Genomic DNA, 20,919 nt, shown 5'->3' with positions numbered 1-20,919 from the left:
AGTTAGTAATTGAGCTAATTACATGTAGGGAATTCATATTTGTGACAACACAATGAAAAAGATTGAGTGAGTGGTGCTCTCATGCAGTGTATTAACAGTATTCCACATGTGTTTCAGAAAAGGGAGGATCAGTGCTGGTTAAAGACGGTTTGTCCTGTGACGATGCCTCACATAATACTGGCCATGAAGAATTTGAGGAGGATGGTGTGCGATATGTAATCAACGGAAGAAGTTGTTACGACATCTATGGATGTTTATCAATGTTAGTGGCCTGTAGCCATCAGGCTGCACAACAGGTTAACAATGTAACTTTTTTGCCTCTTCTAGATGAGCTGAACAGGATTAGGGTTAAGTTTGTGGATAGCGCAAACAAAGATCGTGTCTTGAATGATGGCCAGAAGCTTGGAGAACACGTTCTGCCAGTAGGACCTGCTCAGCCAGGTGAGCAGACACAGTTCAGCTGTAGAGACATCTTCACCCTATTTAGATTCAAACTAATAGTATACTTTGACATTAATGTACATCGTTGTGAGCAGAAATGTTTTTGTTCAGACTCTGGACAGAAGGAAAGATGTAGATTTGTCATTTTAATTGATGTCTTGTTCAATTCTACAATTGATATATCATCAGATATACAGTATAGTACATTTTCGTCTTAATTCTTTCCTTTTAAATTTGTTTTTCAGACTTACCCTGCGGCCGAAAATTCCATTAGGCATCGTTTGGCCCTGTTAATCACCAACATAACGTTTAATGATACCAGTTTAAACCGAAAGGGAGCTGATAGGGACGAGGAGAACATGGACACACTGCTCGTTGCATTGGGATACGAAGTGGTGAAACTCACTGACTCACGGGAAATGCAACAGACTGTGCTAGTCTTTGTGTTTCCCAGGAAATTGATGCTGCTGTGATTGAGTTCTCCAAACTAAGAAATTGAAAGAGCATGATGAGTTGCACAACAACATTTACCATCACTTGGGTCCGGAGAGATGTCCCGCGCTGCTGGACAAACCCAAGATCATCCCATCCAGGCCTGCAGAGGAGGCTCCCCGATCATTAGTCAGCTATTAGAAAAAGATTTCCTTGCTCTTCTGTCCTGCACTCCTGGTCAGTTAATTAAAATGTTTTCAGATGTAACAGTGATTATTATTATTATTATTATTAAAGCTTAATGTTATTCTACAGATACTGTCTCATACCGACAAAAAGATCGTGGGTCTCTTCTCATCCAGTATTTTGTGAAGGTATTGAACACCTCTGCACACGTGGATGACATTGAAGAACTTTTCAGAAAAGTAAGTGGAAAGTATAGTCTTTGTGAGGCAAACACCACCTAACAAGCAGTAATACTGATGCTCTGGGTTTATTTGTTTTGTTAATTTCATACACTGTTTGTTTGAAACATACAGGTCATGCAACGTTTCGAGGACTTTTCCGTGAACAACAAAAGACAGATGCCGACCAAAGACAGAGTCACTTTGACAAGGCGCTTCTACTTCTTTCCAGGCATCTGAGGCCGGATTTACTGTCGTTTCCCTGTTGTGCCTGGTAGCCACATTATATGCATGCAATAGTTAATAAGATGAAATGGAAACATTCTTATGGATGAATTACTGAATGGGCCTAACAAGTACAGGCCAAAAGGTTAAAGGGGCAGAGCAAAAAAGACTGCTGAGAGACGCATGGCAAATGAAGAGATGTAAACTGACTTTCTTTTACTGTTGGTGTTTGGCTCTTTTAAAGTAGGGGTGGCGGGCCTTTTACATGTCTGTGTCCAGGGGCCTTTCGTGTAATTGTTAATATTTGATGAAATCTTATCATTTATCAATATCATCATTTATACTTTTATATAATTGGTTGTGTGAAAGCCTTTTAATGAAATGGACACAAGTGGTGGCATTTATTGACCATGCAGGGACTATTTTAGGGACTTAAGGTGCATAATTAATCTCACTTTTTGGAACATAGGTGCAATATTCATATGGAATGGGTATTTACTTTTTATGGTTTGTATTAATTTTGTCCATGTTTTAAAATACAAATAAACTTTACTATCTCTAAATTGTGTCCTTACTTGAGTAGGACATCAACATTCAGCACAAACATGGTTTTCTTTAACAAACAGGTTGGGAATGTCTGCGGTTGTGGGTCACACAATGTGAATAAACCTAAACAAAGTAAATCCCTGGGCTTTTAGCTACATGAACATGTAGCCAAAAGCATTTAACATGGTCAAATAACAACATAAAGTTCAGACTTAGTCATGTCTTTATTCAAACTAAACCCCATTAATGTAAATAAAGTGAAATGTGAATTTTCAGCCTATATTTCCCAGTTAACCTTCTTAGTAAAAAAAAAAGCCATCTTGATGTAACAGAATTGACCCATAGGAAATACCCCATCTTTTGAATTCAGAAATATATACATCTCTCAACATTTTTGATGACCCTTGAACCACGCCCAGTGCTTGCACTCAGCTGATTGTTCATAAAACATAAAACTATCTTGCAGATTTCAACCTATAGCATTTAAAAAAACTTCAGTAGGACACACCCTTTCTGGCAGGGATATTCAACACGTTTTAAATGCCACACAACATTAAATTCTTCACTCCACACGTTGACTTAGATGTTCATGTAGAGCAAACTGAACATTTTTAAACTGTATTACGTCTACAACTATCCAATGACGACTGGATCGCAGTTGTGGGTTGAGCCACATATTGTAAAACTGCAGCAGTAATAAAACTCAGTCCTGTGCAGAACTGATCATGCAAAGTAGGGAAACGTCTCTTCTCCACCAGTTTACGCACCTCCCTGTACACAGGCTGTGGAAACTGTGGAGCGCGTAACGTGTAACTTGCCTTCTTCGATTGAAACAACTGTGTGTTACGACAATTTTGAGAAATGGCAGGTAAGAGTTCACGGTCTAAATTAACTTTAAAAGTAACTTTTGTGCATTTGCCGGAAATATGGAGGCGATCGCAAGTGTAATGTACCCGATCTGTTTTTACTGTAAGTGGTATTGAGGGCAATGAGGAGGGTAGAGGTGAGGAATGTGATTTCATACATTTAAATTGATCTACAAATTCTGTCAAAGTAAAGTTTGAGTAATTCTGCATTTTTGTACCGTACCGTGTGCTGGCAAGTATATGCATGTTAGTTTCACTTTGCTTGCGCTCATATCCGTCCTATTTTCTGCCGTTGTTTGTCCATAAAACATACAATGAAAATAAAACAATACCATTTAGCCTTTTTATGTATAACTAATTTCGATCAATCAGCTTTTTGTATAACATATAACTTTGTGGTAATGACTTTACCACATTTATATCAGTGATAATATGCTATTGTATGCTTATTCAATGTTAGTGGCCTGTAGCCATCAGGCTGCACAACCAGGGGTTAACAATGTAACCCATTTAAAAAGTAACCCGTACTGCACAATGACTTTGACCTACACTAGTACAGACATACATGTACTTATATATTTTTGCCTCTTCTAGATGAGCTGAACAGGATTAGGGTTAAGTTTGTGGACAGCGCGAACAAAGAACTGATCAAGGAGCTCCTGGACGGCCTTTTAGAGGTTGGTGTCTTGAATGATGGCCAGAAGGACTCAATTCTTGAGGAGAATCCTAGCACGAAAGACAAAGCACGTGTTCTCATTGACACAGTTAGGAAAAAGGGAGATGATGCCAGCAGGAAGATGATCGCTCTCCTTCAAAGCAGAGATCAAACACTTTATGATTCACTCGGTCTTTCCTCTGGGAAACCTGCTCAGCCAGGTGAGCAGACACAGTTCAGCTGACATTGAAGAACTTTTCAGAAAAGTAAGTGGAAAGTACAGCCTTTGTGAGGCAAACATTACATTATTACATTACATGTCACTTGTTAGACGCTTTTATCCAAAGCGACTTACATACTCAATAAACATCACCTAACAAGCAATACTGATGCTCTGATTTGTTTTGTTAATTGCATACGTTTGTTTGAAACCTACAGGTAATGCAACGCTTTGAGGACTTTACCGTGAACAACAAAAGACAAATGCTGACCAAAGACAGGGTCACTCTGACAAGGCGCTTCTACTTCTTTTTTACTTTTTATGGTGTGTATTAATTTTTTCCGTGTTTTAAAATACAAATAAACTTTACTATCTCTAAATTGTGTCCTTACTTGAGTAGGACACCAACATTCAGCACTCATGTTGTTTTTAAATAGTTTTCTTTTACAAACAGGTTGGGAATGTCTACTGTTGTGGGTCACACAATGTGAATAAACCTAAACAAAGTCATTCCTGGGCTTTTAGCTACATGAACATGTAGCCAAAAGCATTTAACATGGTCAAATAATAACATAAAGTTCAGATTAATCGTGTCTTTATTCCATCTAAACCCAATTAATGTAAATAAAGTGAAATGTGCATTTTCAGCCTATATTCAACCTTCTTAGTAAAAACAAGCCATCTTGATGTAACAGAATTGACCGACAGGAAATACCCCATCTTTTGAATTCAGAAATATATACATTTCTCAAATTTTTTGAAGACCCTAACCTTGTTAACCCAGCTCATGAACTCAGTGTTTTTCAGTCATCTTGAACACGCATACAATACAATAATAATTAGAATAATAATACATTTTATTTATCAAGCTCTTTTATCAGTTGCTCAAAGATGCCTAGTATCAATTTATTTCTCTTATTGTAAGGATTTACTTCCCATTTTTGTTGGGCAACTATGTCCTTTTGACATTTTACTGTCCATTAACACTTTCCTCACAGTAAAAGCAAACAAATAATAACTGATGTTAAACATTATGTAAAAACAAAAAATGTATTTACATTATTTTATACATTAATACAACTGTACACTAATTGAAAGACTTTCAACTGCCCTTAGCTGATGTCTCAGGTCTACATATAAAACAAAGTAGAATTTTATGTTTTCACTAAAAACGTTCATCATAAAGCACAGTGATAATGATGGGATAATAACGGTAGCTAATAATATGCTTGCAGTGTTGATGCACCACAGTATGTAATCATTTGATTTATGAATTATTGGTTTTGTATATAGTGTCATTTTGCTTGAAAACTCCAAAGCGGGTACAAGCGGCCGAGATGGGTTTTCACCGCAGGGTGGCTGGTGTCTCCCTTAGGGATAAGGTGAGAAGTTCGGTCATCCGGGAGGGACTCGGAGTTGAACCGCTCCTCCTTCGCGTCGAAAGGAGCCAGTTGAGGTGGTTCGGGCACCTAGTTAGGATGCCACCTGGGCGCCTCCCTAGGGAGGTGTTCCAGGCACGTCCAGCTGGGAAGAGACCAAGGGGTAGACCTCGGACCAGGTGGAGGGATTATATCTCTTCGCTGGCCTGGGAGCGCCTTGGGATCCCCCAGTCAGAGCTGGTTGATGTGGCCAGGGAAAAGAAAGTTTGGGGCTCTCTGCTGGAACTGCTACCTCCGCTACCCGACCACGGATAAGCGGGAGAAGATGGATGGATGGATGGACTCCAAAGTATTTCCACTTTCAAAACTAACTTTTCTTAAAACATATATATTTTTAAATTACATTAACCGTGTGGGAGCAGATACTCAATACTTCATCAATATTCTGGCTACGAAAAAAACAAATCATAAGCAGAAAATGTATTAATCCTTCACTATAAGGTAGTAATGCTAAGTTTTGTTTTGTTTACCACTCTGACCTACAGTATATACACATATATATTAGAATTAGATAAACTGAACAGGTTCATGGAAGGGAGAGAAATGAAATGTTTTTTTTGGCCACACGTTATAGCATCAATTAATGTTTCCTCACCAGTTGTAGATGGACCTGGCTATTTAACATCAACACATACCACAGATGGTTTCACACCATCACTTTAAACAGACACCACAAGAGCCTCCCTCCGTAAAGACAACATCCAGTATATAACAAACCTCAGAATTATAAAACCTGCAGGCTGTGTTTGGGTTTGGCTAAAATGAGAAACCAGATGAATAACATGTGACAACATTTACTCTGATCATGATGATTATTTAATCTATACTTACAGGCCCACCAAACGTCCACACATTACAGTTTACACCCAGATAAACACAACAGCTAACATGTAAACTAACATTTCTTCATAAATCTGAAACCGCGACTTAAGACTTATCAGAAATGCCACAGTTATGAAACCGTTTTTAGAAATACAATAATTTCCATTTTAAACACCTAAACATCATGTCTTTGTAAAATCAATGCACAAACTCTGTATGGGATTTTTCAGACAAACTTTACTTGAAAATAAAAAAGAAACTCATATTAAACAAACAAAACGATGTCATTACAATACCACACAAAGGCAACACGTTGAGTAGGCAACATGGTCACATGGGTACAGTCTGTGCTTGTCATGAGAGTCTTTGACAGGGCTACTTTAAGTTCATGCTTTCACTGACGCACCATGTTCACTCATAAAAATAAAGTAGCTTGACAGAAGGATATGTTCTGTTTAAAGCTTGTGGTTTATAAAAATACATAAAACAACAAGGGTTTGCCACTTACAGAACATAATTACCAATCCATATCAGACTAGACTTTGAACAGTTTATTTGAACATACTGGCAGTGTTAGAGAGTCTGTTTACACTTTATACAAAACAAAGACACAGGTGGTTAATATCAAACGCTCATGTTCTCATCCCACGACTCACACTCAGTACTTTCAAACATGAAACTACAAATGAACATATCCTCTTTTCAATGCACACACTCACACACAAATATAGAGCATGTCGTAACACAACTGGTTAGGCCAGATGAGTGAAGTTAACATTACTTTCATAAACGACAAAAGACACTTGGCAGTGTGACAATTCTACAAGCAAAATATCCAACACGTCGTCCCCTTTGCAATAGAAAATAAACACTACTTTACGGTGAACCAAACCATGCAGAGCTTTTGAAGGGAGGTAGAGGACATCAGAGACAGAGAGGAAAATAAAAATAAATATGTATCTATAGATAACGTGGCTCTGAAAACACTGCAGATTAGGGGCCCATCTTTTTGCCTGTACAACACAAAATATACTTTACAATTGAATAACTCTCATATTTGGAAGTTGGAATGTATTAGTATAGTGTTACAAGTCGCTAAGTAACTTTTTATTCAAGAATTCACTTTTGGAAACATCATTATATTGTTGACAACATTCAACACTCAGATAAACCGTTAGCAGCATCACACATTTACAAAGTAGCAACTCATGCGAAAACACATCTGGCCCTGTACGCCGTGCGCAGAATGTGTCGGTATGTAAAGCACCTTGCGCTAAACATGTTTTAACTTTGCATTTATGAAAACATGAAACAGAAAATGTGTATTGGTTGTGTTTTTGCTCTGTTGTGTGTGCGGTTGTGTGTCTTTGTGTGACTGTGGTTGAGGTTTAAGCCAGCGTTCCCCCAACAATAGAGGCAATGACAACTCCCAAAATCACACAGCATATAATAATCATAATTTTCTTCTGTAAAGTGTAAACAAGAACAGAAAAACAGTTATCCATGGCAGCAAAATGGGGAGCAAAGGAAAACATGTTAGATATATGATTTGTATTTTATTTTAACACATGTTACAAGATGTTTTATAAATTAAGACAAAATTCAGATTTGGATAAATACTTTTAATGTATCTGAGGATGTTTTGGAATGTGACTGTGGTTAAGAAGCATTTCCACATCATCTACTTTAAAAAACATAAATAATTTAACATGTATATTTACACAATCCACAAATGTGAATCTTTTTCATATTTAAAGCCACTATTTGTATTACAGTATATGTGTGGAACTACATCAAGAAAAAGGCTTACAGCAGTCTTATACACAGGCTCGATTTTTACCAAGATTGTCAATTTTTTCTTTGAGTATGAAAAAAAGTTATATGAGAGGATTGATACACGAGTAAACGAGTAGCTGAAGCCAGCATCCGGTCAGCTTAGCTTCATTTAAATAATAAAGGGGAAAAGTGTGTGGCTATGTCCAAAGGTAAAAAAACACACACATATGAGCACGTCTTTAAGCTCATTGATAAAGTTCAGTTAATTTGAAATCAAAAAAGAAATGTCAAAAGAAATACTTTTATGCCAATCAGCCGAGTTGCCAATCTGTGCGATGGGTACTCGTGGTACTGCAAACAACTTTAAAAAAGTAAACCATAAATATTTTATATGTTTCAAACTTTCCCAAAAACGTGAAATAAGTGAATAACATCAGAATTCACTGCTCTATGCTAAGAAAACGTTATGCAACTTGTTGTTACACATCATCTTAACCAATCCTCTCACCTAAATGAATGTATTTCCCAAACAGTATAAATATTTCCTTATTACTTTATAAAGGGAAACATTTTATCACTTACAAAAATATTTAGCTTTTATTTCAAGACCATTTTTTTAAATGATCAATTAATAAAATCAAACCTCTGCAGAGTTGTGTATGTATAAAAAAAACATGTAATACAGTATGCAGAACATGCACATGACAAAAGTACGTGAATCATGACACAAGCAGACACAAAGCACAAGAAAGTTCCTCAAGGTATTTGAAAAAGTAATATATATATATATATATATATATAAAAACTTTGATTACATACTATTCAACTGTCTTTAGCAGTTAGCAGTAACTGACTGCGCAAGACAGAGCTCACTTTCTACATTTCACACTGAGAGGGAGGCATCAACTGTCTCTGTCTGCTCTGTAGGGATTCCTAGGGGTCCTAACTGAGTCCAGCTGCGAGGCAAATAATGAGGACGATCACACCTGCTGCAATACAACCCGCTATCAGCATCACCTTCTGGATGGGGGGAAAGGAGCGCATTGTGTCAGATACATATTCTTTGGATAAAGAAAGAGAACGATTGAGAAACTGAGAGTAATATCAAAAGTAGGGAAATAAAGAAAAATACTAGTCTTTAATTATGAGTGGGGATAAAATCATGTAGATGACCCTTTTATAAATAAGGTTCATGCGATGTATGACATTCCTCTACTTTTGAGTGCTGTTGTATATATAAACCAGGAGGTGGCAGAGTTGTTCCACTGTCGTGCAGGTTGTTAAAATGAAGTTAGCAGTAAATAACCCTTTTTATGAAAAGTGGCCCAGTCGTTCAAAGTCATTTTTGTCTGCTGTCCCTACAGCACATTGAAAGGAGCTCAATATCCCTTCATCTACATCAATCAACAGCTCCCCTGCCTCTGTCCAAGCTTCACAATATCCACTTATCGGCACCTCTTAAGCAAACTAAATAAATGTGAAATCCTTGCAAAACCAAAGTGAAAAAAAACAATATTATGTTTTTGGTAGTTTTTATTAAGAGCAAAATCTGACAAGGAGGTTCATGTTGGACATTCAAAAACTGCATCCCTTCTTTAAGTTATTTATTTAGGCCATCCTACTGCTTACTTATCAGATTTCACGAACTCTCAGCAGCAAGTGGTTTTTCAGTTGTGTTATTTTGTTTTTAAATATTGGTTACACCTTGGAAACTGCAGCTAGATCCCCTGAGGAACACATACCCCTGGTTTGAAATCACTGCTGTAGAAAATGTAGATTACACTCACGACACAAATGCTCACCATGGCACATGCACACACTCTGTCCACAGTTACACACTGCCAACAATACATGCAACGATCATAAGTGATTTATTCATGTGATAGCAAGTCTGTGCACATGCATTTTTTCGTGGTATATGAGACTCACCCTCCGGGCTTTACTCTGGTATTTAACCGCCTTCTTAGTGTCTGATACTGCCCTCTCCACATAGTCTACTGAGTGCTCCACATTGTACTCTATGCGGTCTATCATTTCCCCCTAGGAGAGGTTAGTTAAAGAGGAGGTGTGGAAGACATGCAGACAGGAAGAAGAAAGAGGGAGCCAGATGTGGAGGCAGGAGTAGAAAGAGGAATGGATACAGATGGAGAGGAGGGGAGGGAGGGAGGAATAATGGGTGAGAATGAGAAGTAGAGAGAAGGGGAAGCAGAAAGGGAGAAAGGAAATAATTTGTCAGTTCGTTGAATATGCATTTTCAATCTCACCCGTTTGCCTGTCTTTTTGAACTTTTTGCATTTTGGGATATTGTCCTTTGCCTGCTGCACATATTCTTGAGCGCCCAGCACACTTCGCTCGATGTTGTTCACCAGTTCACCCTGAACAATAAAAAAGAGACGCAGTCATTGTAGTGTTGGTGAGAGCTCACATTGATACCACCTTCAACCACATAAGAATTACATTACATTGACATATTTGAATTACATTGATGCCAATATGTGTGAGAATGGGAAAAACTGCTGTCACACACACACACACACACACACACACACACACACACACACACACACACACACACACACACACACACACACACACACACACACACACACACAATTATCACTCCAAGACTTCAATTATGAGGGGAAGTCTGCTATTGCATTGTGCTATAATTCAAATCACTTAAATGCAACCATTTTCTTTCATATTTGTCATTTAGCATATTATCTTTTATGCATGGGCTCAGAGTCTTTTGCATAATTCAGAATGAGTATTTCTTCTGAGGGAAACAGTGAATCTCTGTGGGGGTTCAGCTAAGACAATCACACAGTCACATATACAGGCAAGACATACAGATTTACATGAAGCAAGACACTTCACTGAAGAGTAAAGGCAACTCGTAAAAAAATATATATGTGTGTCTATGAAGAAGCTATATGAGAACTTCATATTACTCGTGCAATGATGTGCACTGCTCACTGCATGATGCAAGTTCCATCGTACAATGTATATAGAGCCTCTGTTCTCTAACATAATCATATATCTTCCCCAGGAGAATTATGTGTTTTCAATTTACAAAACCCTGCAAAAATTACAGTTTGTTTATGATTTAAGTCTCTTATAAAACAGCAAGTTAAAGCAAGGCTAATTAGTGGCCAATTTGAAAGACCCCAACATCATATTTCCCCCAGTTCTTGAATGCAGCATTAGAATTAGAATTAAAAATGGACTCATGGCATAAATCCCCAAATGACTAAATTCCTATCAGCTCATTTTAAGGGCATTCATTATTTGTGCACCAACATCTGTTCTGGACACACACTCAGCACTGATGAACCCACTGCTTTAACTCTAATGAAAATAGTATAGGTTCAGTGAGGAAGAATAATATTTGGTATGCTTAGGCCTGCAGGTTATTTAAAATCAAGGTTATTAAATATCCTGCCTTTCACTACTCTCATCATGCTCACTCATAATTTCCTACTGTGATGATTAACCAAGGCTGTCAATCATGTTATCAGCTGATCTCATCAGCTGGTCACATCTATCCAGTAGCACAGCAACACACCTCCATGGATGGCCTATTATCATTCTGCTGTCTTCTATTAAATAAGATTATGTCTCTGCTTTTAGTGCCGTTACACTTCAACCTCTCCTTCTCAGCCCAGTTTTCAGAGATTCTTAAGTCACAGCCACCCAGACTCTGCCGTATCATCATCGGGTGATTATCAGTATCTTGCTGCTGCTCATGGCAGACGCCCCTCCATTACAAACCTTTCTGCAGAATTTAAGCGTTGAAGACTTTTCATCATGATTTATCATCACATATCATCTGTTGTAATGATGTTTTATCTTTTGTTTATTCACATGTCTCTCCTGACTGAAATACCCTCTACAACTTGTATGTAAATTGTCTGCCAGTTGCGTCTGTCTGAAGAAGAGTTATTTTCACGACGGGGAGAAGCAGCAGCTGCTGCAGCAGGATGGCTGGTTAATGATTTCACCACTGTGAACACAGTCTGCTTCCGAACTTTTGCATTAGCCAAGGCACTTTTTTAAACCACTGACAGGGAGAAACTCTAAATATACAAACTGGATTTGTAAGTCTTATTTATGTCGTCAGTGCGTCCATGTTGGATAATGTATCGCCAATTTATGAATGTGTTTGCAGGTTTGTGTTGACATGCATTTGGCTGGGCCACAAACCACAGAGCTGTAGGTAGAGAGAATATGTTTTCACCTGGCTCTCCACCAGCATGGCCATGTCCATGAACATGTCGTGAAGCTCTCTGATGCTGTTTTCCAGCTTGATGATCTCAGTGTGCCGTGTCTCAATCTCATTCATAGCTTGCTCTGTGATATTGTCCATAACGATCTAAAAGGGATCAACAGATGGAAAGAGTTATGAGAGGAATAGAAGTAGATTAAAACATTTGCTTTGTTGGCATTATTGCATGCTTACCCCGGAGGTGAAGATAGCCGGGTTGTCACTCTCCAACATGCTCTCCAGCTCCTCGTTTGTTGTGTTTCTCCCAGCTAAAACGGTGAACACACATCCATAAACATCCATAATAGCAATCATGTCTGTAGGTGTTAAGAGCTTTACCATGTGAGGATATTCAAATCTGTTTAAGCTCAGGATTTAAGAAGTGTAGGAGCAATACCATCCGATTAAAGGTTCTCCAAACCAGTTGACGAAGACCACATTAGAAAATAACAAATCTTTGTATGATAATAGCAATCCCATCCCCCCCAGCCGTCTGTTTGATGATTAATTAAAACTAGGCTGTGTGGCTCTCCTTTCCACATGCCCATTTTCTCTCTATCCATCTGTCTCTCTGGTATTAATCATACTGCATTTTAAACTCTTTATTTATGCATCTCTCTGAACAGTGGTAGAAGTGGTATAAAAATCCAGAGTGCCATTATTTAGTCTATCATCGTGCATCCGTATTAGGTTTGTCAGTATTCAACCAAGCATCTTAAATGTTTTGAGACTTTTATTCAACCACAAGCTTCAGTTAAAGCCCACAACCACTAGCCTCCACATGCACACTTCAACACATCTTCAGTCATATCCACACGGCTCTGTCTAAACACTAACAGCCGAACAGCTGAGTGAACTCCAGCCTGAAATGGTCTCCTTGTAGAATTACAGTATGAGGGCAATCAAGGCTTTAAAATGACAGACCTAGAATTCTACTGGGGCTCTCATTACTATTTTTTCTTCATCTATAGACCAATTAGTGGAATTGGATGGATTTGCTTATACGGTGTCAAGGAATACAGCCAAAACTTCTCACGATTAAATACTGCATTTAATCTTTTGTTCTATATACCCTCTTTCACCCTGTGCATGACATACAATAAGTGTCATTAACCACAAATACTGTTAGGAACAAAATAAATGAATACTATGCAAGCTAAGTATTCTGTTGTGAATATATCTCTGTCTCTCCAGCTTATAAAACCTACTGTTCAAGCTTGAGTAATTTTCTGTTGTCAGAGCATATTAGGGTCTTCAAAAGAATGTCAGAATGAAAATACTGAGTCAGAAACATCATGTTTGTATCCGAACAGCTTGTAGCGGTTAACTGAATCTCATGCTTGAAGATAATCTTTTGACATTTTCTCCCCTCCAATTGATGCAAAAGTGTGCATACAGGTGTGTAGCTAATTAAGAGTAAACAAAGTTAGTGACATCCTCTACTGTTTCACTACCTTCAATTTGCCTTAATTACCAAACAATCTTTCAATCCCTCCACCTGCGACCCAGCATGTATCAGCACATCTTCCTGCTGTTGAGTTTGCTCCTCTTCCATCTTTATTTCCCCAATGAGAGTTGACCCACTTCATAAACAAGTCCCTGACACCTCTTTGCTACATTTACGAGCGCTGACTTTGCCGTCACAGCTGCTTCTCGTGTGCTTGATTTCTGCCCCACTGATACTGTAAGTCAGAGTCAGACACCGTCAGCATCATCGCCAATCTTTCAGCTGCACATTAAATCCTCTGTTTGGCGAGAAACAGAATAAACAGAACAGGGCTATCTCCTCCCTGTGCAGACACCCTGCATCCCTCACAAGCCTTTACCTGGTTTACAGGACGAGCTGAGGTGTAATAGACAAAAGAAGGACTTAAAGTCATCTGCGAGTAACTGCATTTCAAGGAGAAGGAGTTTGATATAAAATAGGAAGGAAGCTTTCATCATAAAATCTCAGCAGTTCAACCAAACACATGAACTAAAAGAGCTCAGAGGTCAAAATGAGCTTAAAACTGTGTTGAACTTTCTCCTGTTTAGAGAAAGCATTTCTGTACTTAAAATGTTACTTGGATTTTTTACTTTGAGATTGTATCGTTTGAGAGCTTTTAACAGGCCAAAAGAGTATTTTACAAGTAAAACAGCAGTAAAACAGAAAAAGAGAAAAGACACCAGAACTACTACAAGAGCACTAGCTTTGCTAAGTTAGCTTATTTATGAGTTGTCACAGCTGCTGACATCCAAACAGTCAAGTTCCAAATCAAGGTGAATCGTCAGACCACTCCCTTTCATCCACAATGTAAGTCAATGGAGCTACAGCTGTCACTGTCAGATATTGCTCTACCTTTTCTATCTGGACCTCCAGCATTTGTGGCACCCAGGAGATTTTGAAGGCAAATATAAACCTCTATTCATGACCTAACCAGTGTGTGTATTGTGTTGTTTGATGTGTGATGAAGGCCTCAGTGCAGAGCAGGTAGGTTGATGGTGAGTGACGATGTTTGGGAGTCGTAGCAGATGATTGCCTCCATGAACAGAATACTGATGAAGCTGCTCTCAAATGTTGATCGGTGCATGAACATGTGTCCATGTGTTTTTCAGGGAGCGCATTTATATACTGGGCCATGTCTATCATGTCCTAATCCAAACTTCATATCCATATCAAAGCAATGAATTTAATTTAGTTGTGGTTAAGCAGTCCTGCTGTTTCAGAAGCGGGCTTGAGATGTTCAACTATGACATTTTAGAGTTTTACAAATGAAAGGACACAACGAGGAGTGATATACAACGTTCACCAATGATCATTTCCCTTTTCTCCAGGCCTCTCTGATAATAAGGAATCTCACCATCATTAACTCTAAAACTACAACATCAAAGAGGGTCACAGTTAGGGGATGAAGGATGGAGAGGATTGACAATGAGTCATGAATAATTGTGAAGTAGAACCAAACCAATGCACTCTAGTGCTACCCTACCCTATTTATCTCACTTCCCACACACACACACACACACACACACACACACACACACACACACACACACACACACACACACACACACACACACACACACACACACACACACACACACACACACACACACACACAGGCTCTGAGGGAGGCTCTTATTTGTTACCATGGAGACCCAAACCCCGAGAAGCCGAATATGACGCCAAGAAGTCTCACTTCAACCGTAGCATTTATGGGCAATTAAATCACTCATACTATGTTGCTACCAGTAACAGTATTGTTTAATTTCCATTGTTATGTAACACAAATGAAGTGAGCCCCCAAAGGAACAGAGTGAACTCTGCAAACCACACAAATGTTCACCCATGCAGAGCGAAAGAGGCGAGTGTTTTTTTTTTTAAGGCTTCTGTTCGCAGCAATTTCAGCAGCAAAGGAATGAGAAATCGTATCTCATCTGCACACATATAGGTCAATTTCTCTGCTATACAGGGGACATGTGTTGTTATCCCCTGCATTGTGAGTGTGTCTCTCTTAGCATAGTGTCCACAGGGAAATAAAACATTACAATCAAATGTCAATGACGCTCTGTGATGCCTGTGACCAACATCCTGCTGGTAAATAAATATGTGGTATTTGAAGTTATTAATAAACTAAAAATAATTATTATAAATTAGATGCGATACTGTTTTTGTGTTACTTTTTTGTCGAGATTTACATAAGAGGATTGATATAACTTTTATCACTTTGTAATTTACACATGAAGCTAGAGCCAAAAGGCAGATGTTCTGTCCTAGTTTATTCCCTAATTCATATCCTGTCGGTTTGTTTGAATGGTATGAAAACGTACGAAAACGTCATGTGGTTTAAAAGGCTGTGCTATTTCATGGAGTCACCACTGGATGACAATAAAACCACAGCATGTCAGTTTTATGCTTTGATGTTTGTGTGGATATAACAAGATGCAAAGTGTGATGAGTGAGATTTAGATGTGCTGGTATCTGTTGGTGATTGTCATCTCCTGGCTCCAGGTTCATAATTACCGTACAATCACCTGGTATCCATTTTAAAAATGTTTCGTATCAAACTCATGACAATCATTGTTTATTAATGAGATAAGAAAGGGATCAAAGTTATCCAAACTGTTAAATAATACATTGTATTCTGCAAATAAAGGGCTTGACTTGAAGATATGTGACAGAAGTATCCGCAGTACATGGAAACTACAGTATCAGAAGAACCAGAACAAGTGCAGCCATTTTTGTCAAAATAATTCTAAATAAATATAGAAAAAGATTTGGTGAGGGTAGATATAAATGCAGTTGGGCTTGGGGTTAATGTGGCACAGTTTTCCATGCAAATAATGGCAAAAATGCTGCTCTCTTGACTCGTTAACTGTATGTGACAGAATCGCTTCGCTGTTTCTCTTATCTCTGTATCTCTGAGTGAAGCAGCAAAGTAAACATCGATACTGGGTCCGACATACGAGACAAGGTGTCCCTCTGTGTGTGACACACTCCTATTGATTTACGCACAAACAAGTCAAAGGGGTAGGCAAAACAAGAAATACACTTCTCTTGTCATATAACACAAAGGAATTGTAGTGTGTCAAAATCAGGACCAATGTTATCTGAAGAGGAAAGCTTAACTGGATAAATGTGATTCCTTTGAAACCAAAAACATAACTTTAATCAAGCAGAATCCCCATGTGGCACTCTTTAGACTTTCCCTGGATAAATTACAGCTTTTGGTCGTGGGTCAGGGCACCCATGCCCTTGCCTCTCTTTTAGCATGCAATTATACTTAAGTGGAAGGAAGTTGCCCCACCCACACATCCGCAGTGTTTTAAGGACATGTTTTACACAGTATTAAGATCAGGCAGACAGTGCTTGGATTTATGGTTGCTTACACTGTTTTATTGAAAGCTAACATGTCATTATTGCTTAAATTATTCCAAAGAAAAATTGTAAACCCTCTTATTTTTATGTATAGAAAAATCCAGCATTTGGGAGGGAGGATGGCTTGTTAAACTTCAAATGCATTAAAAGCAAATCCACATTACTCCTAAGTTTTCCTCTCCTTTGTGCTCTCACTCTGTCTCCACACCATCCTGTGTGTTGTTATCCCTTCCCTGACGACAGGTCGTATCTGCTAAGGCCTCCTGTGACGCCTTCAGCTGACACACCAAATGAACCGGGATGAGCTCAAGAGGAAAGTGAGTCAGACGTGTGTGCTTTAATTCCATGCGGATGCGTTTGTGTTTGTTTATTGATTAACCCCAGACAGTACTGTGTGTTGTCACTTCTGTTCTTTTGACTTAGTGGGCAGTGCTCACACACACAGACCTGATGCAAGTCTGACAGATGGCCAGAGGAAATTACGTCTGTGCCAAGCACCCTGCATCCTAACTGCCCCTGCTCCCCTCTGCTATTACCACTAAATGAGTCATAGTGCTTTTCTCTGCATGCTTTGTGTAAAAGGTGACTGTATCACAGGGACTGTCAGCAGGAGCCGGCACGATGCAGCATGCCACGATGTCGTGGCACAGGGCCGTGTCAGAGTCTGGTCCAGGAGCTCGGGGCCTGCAGATAATACCTGTCATTTCATATTATGCATACAGTGTGACACAAAGTGTGAGGAGCTGCAGCATGGCATGTGCAGTATATGAGTGTAGGTGTTAGTGATGCACGTGTTTTGGAAAGTGGATTTAGTGTGAGATTTGTTGTTTTGCTACACTACAACAGAAACATTCTAATGAAAATACTGTATAATTACATTTCTGTCAACAACACCAATTTTTTGGGTGGGATGATAATGGTTGGGCGTACTCTCTGAGTTATATGTAATGCTGTCAAATTACACTCCAAAGCATTTGTTTCCAGCATATTTGCACTTTGTGTTACATATTTATGAGATTTTATGGTCTGTGTTCTTTGTTATACTTTCCTGTCAGACAAATGTCCCCTTGGGGACAATAAAGGCCTGGAACTGAGGTAAATACCTTTTTACAAACCACGTTAAAGCCTCTTTTTTCATTAATAATAAATGTAACAAACTTTAGGTAACAAGATTGCAGAAGACGATGGGGAACATGTGGTTTTATAATTCCAACTCCACAAATACCCAGTAGAGTAGATGGTGTCAATTCATTTAAGCTTACTTAGACTGTTGAAAAAACGTTTACCAACAGAATTATCAAGACAATGTGTGGGAAGTGTTTATGACGCTAGTAGAAGGTTGTGCTGGTTACGTTTTATCACATGCATCTGACCAATTATGTTGTTAATATTTTGAGCTGCAGTAGTTTGCATGTCTATAATTCCAGTCATAGAAACATATTACATCAATCACAAATGTATAAATAGTATATAGCAGTACTGGCATACCTTTAGACATATCAGGTAGACAGACTTAACACAATAGTTGAAAGAGAAATATGAAAATGAACAGCTGTTTTGGACAGAAATGACCCCAGTTGATTAAAAATGTCCGCCCATTTAAAGTGGCTGCCTCATTGAAGGTTTGTCATGTGGTAGATCACGCTTGTAAGCCTTAACCAAAAAGTAAATTTACATTTTATAGTCATGTCAGTTCAAAATGTCATGAATTCATAATTTTATCCTATTAGAGATTTGTGTGAAATTACCCTAATTAGCATATGACTTATTGAGTTAAGGCCAAAAACCAGTTGGTGAAGTCCCAGTGGTGTTGATCTATTATCTATTTAGTGCCTCTGTAAGCTTAAGGTTATTGGAAGATGTATTTTATATTAAGACATTTCCTTTCCAAGTTATCATGTTTAAAAGAATGGGACGATAGAAAGTAGAAAAATAATTCAGAAAAATATGCATAACACCTCGCTTTTGGCACGAATATCTAAATCCACATGAGTTTTGATAGAAACTAGAAAACTTTAACACTATAACTGGGAAGAGAAGCAGATGTGTAACTGTAATTCTCACAGTGTTATCACGAGTGCCGTCAGTATGAGGGTGGTGGAGGGTTTAGTCTCCCACGTCTACTCACTGATCTCCAGCTGTCTCTGAATGCGTCCCTTGCAGCGCTCCCTGTAATCCGACTGGGTGGTGTTGTACTCTGACATCACCTCGACAAACTTACGAGACAGTGTGGAGTGCTGGAGACACAGCGAGGAACAACAGCATCACACACTGACTTAAAAAGTACTTTGAATTGTATATTAACCGATGAGCAGCAGGTGCAAACATACAATGACATTCAGTGTCAGTGTCTCCCTAATACATACTACAGTACTATTCTGAGTCAGTTTTGTGTATATAGTGTGTTCCCACTGAAGTGACAACATTAATTAAACTCAAAGCAGTCAGTGAGCATGCTAACAGGCGAGAGGAATATGGAGGAGCTGCAGGTAAAAGTGAAACAGTTCTAAGCAGATGTTGGCGAGCAAAAATAAGTACGTTTAATTGAACTGTACCTGCGTCTTACGTATCCTCAGGTCAGCTGATGACTTGTTCTGACCTTCTTCTTGCTCAATGGAGTTTTGGATACCTGCAAAGATACAATAAAATGTGCATTCAACATCAGCGAGAGTGCTCTCTTTTAAAATGAACAAAAAGATGAAATGAAACATTATGACTGCAGTCTTGTTAGTTGTCTTTAGAGGTTCATTACACCAAACCAAATAAAAGTGTTGAATGAAACAAACTGCACTGATGATTTTAGTGTCCTTAGAGTTTTAGGATTTAGGATTTACAGAGATTAAAAACCAATTTTTAATCTAAAATAAGTAATAACTCTCAGTAAGTAATACAAATCCTTAATTGTTTTTCAGATATCTTAGTATCTAGTTTGTAGTTATTTTTTATATGCACATCAGATACAGATTAGCCTCGTTGGCAATACTTTTGGATGTCAGGCTCCCTCAACAAAATGTATGAAAAAATTCACATATAAAAGTACGAATCTAAGAAAAAAGATGATACAGAAATGTAAATATATGGATACATTATAAGATCAAATAAAAATATACCATTTTCTTTTGTAGAAACTAACCAATTTCTAATTCAACACATGGCTGCTTGAGCAGCACTTTCCTTACTGCTGCCTCACATTCACACCTCAGCACGTAATTGAAGAGGAGCCACTGCCAGCATAATAGCGTACATTAAAGACTGTCAATGTGAGGCCATGTGAAGCAATCATAAATTGAATGTGAATCATACAGAGATGTAATGCCTGCTCGTTTACATTCCAATGTTACTATCATTTTAACTGGGATGAGACGGCTGTACCAGCTCCTGCACATTTTCCATCATCAGACCCTTTGTGAGATGTGTACACCTGCAGCTCTGAGTGAACCTACTCCCTGTCTGCAAACAGCCTGAGCATATAGTAAATATGTTAACTAACAATTAATATCCACATTGTTTAGTTTAACATAGCAATAAAGCAATAGCCTTCTTCTCGGACAATAATGAGCTTTGTCATAAATAATTGGGTTACTATTTTTTTTTGTTGCACATTCATATCTAGATAAACTGCATTTGATTGTGTAAGTACCTCCTCTCTTTACTATGAAAACAAAGTCAAGTAGTCTAAAATATTTGTAAGATTGAAAAGTTGCCAAAACAATTGTGGGAGTTATTAAAGCCACCCGTTGAACTTGTTAAATCTGTGTCTTCATAGACTCAGGCTCATCTCACCTACAAAGTGTATTCAAACCCTACTGAAAATGTAGTTAGTTTATAAGTAACAAGTACTTTTAGAAATGTTTTAAATTCAAATTTTTCAATTGAAAAAGGAGCTTTGTACTCTTTTCTAGTAAAAAAACTTCTGAAGCAATTTGAGGGTGTCCCTTTTGCTAATGTTCACATGTCTGAAACCACCCCAA

General features: G+C 38.3%; 3 protein-coding genes across 4 annotated transcripts in view; 2 read left to right on the top strand and 1 right to left on the bottom strand.

The window, feature by feature from the left end:
• Positions 1-117: 117 nt before the first annotated feature.
• Positions 118-2,086, top strand: LOC104959782 (caspase-1-like; the record flags this gene model as incomplete). The annotated part of the gene is given in 7 exon segments (XM_010787679.1): positions 118-204; positions 328-422; positions 687-872; positions 928-1,024; positions 1,027-1,110; positions 1,189-1,298; positions 1,413-2,086. Coding segments are annotated over 7 exon segments (764 nt in total), but the record flags the coding sequence as incomplete, so codon positions are not given.
• A 553-nt stretch (positions 2,087-2,639) lies between these two features.
• On the top strand, positions 2,640-4,169 carry LOC104959780 (caspase-1-A). 2 transcript variants are annotated; one of them, XM_010787677.1, is made up of 3 exons: positions 2,640-2,916; positions 3,509-3,790; positions 4,008-4,169. In XM_010787677.1, the coding sequence occupies exons 1-3, from the start codon at positions 2,910-2,912 to the stop codon at positions 4,022-4,024; spliced, it is 306 nt and encodes a 101-aa protein (XP_010785979.1). In that variant the 5' UTR covers positions 2,640-2,909; the 3' UTR covers positions 4,025-4,169. The 2 variants fall into 2 exon arrangements, 1 of the variants encoding a protein (XP_010785979.1); XR_799918.1 differs by having other exon boundaries at positions 2,708-2,916; positions 3,509-3,835.
• A 2,098-nt stretch (positions 4,170-6,267) lies between these two features.
• LOC104959779 (syntaxin-1A) overlaps positions 6,268-20,919 on the bottom strand; it is a 47,077-nt gene continuing 32,425 nt past the window's right edge. The window contains exons 5-10 of the mRNA XM_010787675.1: positions 19,504-19,577; positions 19,077-19,185; positions 12,286-12,359; positions 12,064-12,198; positions 9,756-9,866; positions 6,268-7,516 (exon numbers count right to left, since the gene is read on the bottom strand). Of these exons, the coding sequence (XP_010785977.1) occupies positions 7,439-7,516; positions 9,756-9,866; positions 12,064-12,198; positions 12,286-12,359; positions 19,077-19,185; positions 19,504-19,577 (581 nt within the window). The 3' untranslated portion in view covers positions 6,268-7,438. The remainder of the gene's footprint in view (positions 7,517-9,755; positions 9,867-12,063; positions 12,199-12,285; positions 12,360-19,076; positions 19,186-19,503; positions 19,578-20,919) is intronic.

This window comes from Notothenia coriiceps, unplaced genomic scaffold (assembly GCF_000735185.1).
Source record: "Notothenia coriiceps isolate Sejong01 unplaced genomic scaffold, NC01 NC01_scaffold00031048, whole genome shotgun sequence".
Lineage (NCBI taxonomy): Eukaryota > Metazoa > Chordata > Actinopteri > Perciformes > Nototheniidae > Notothenia > Notothenia coriiceps.
The sequence above is the reverse complement of the archived record's forward strand: the minus strand, read 5'-3'. Positions and strand labels throughout refer to the sequence as shown.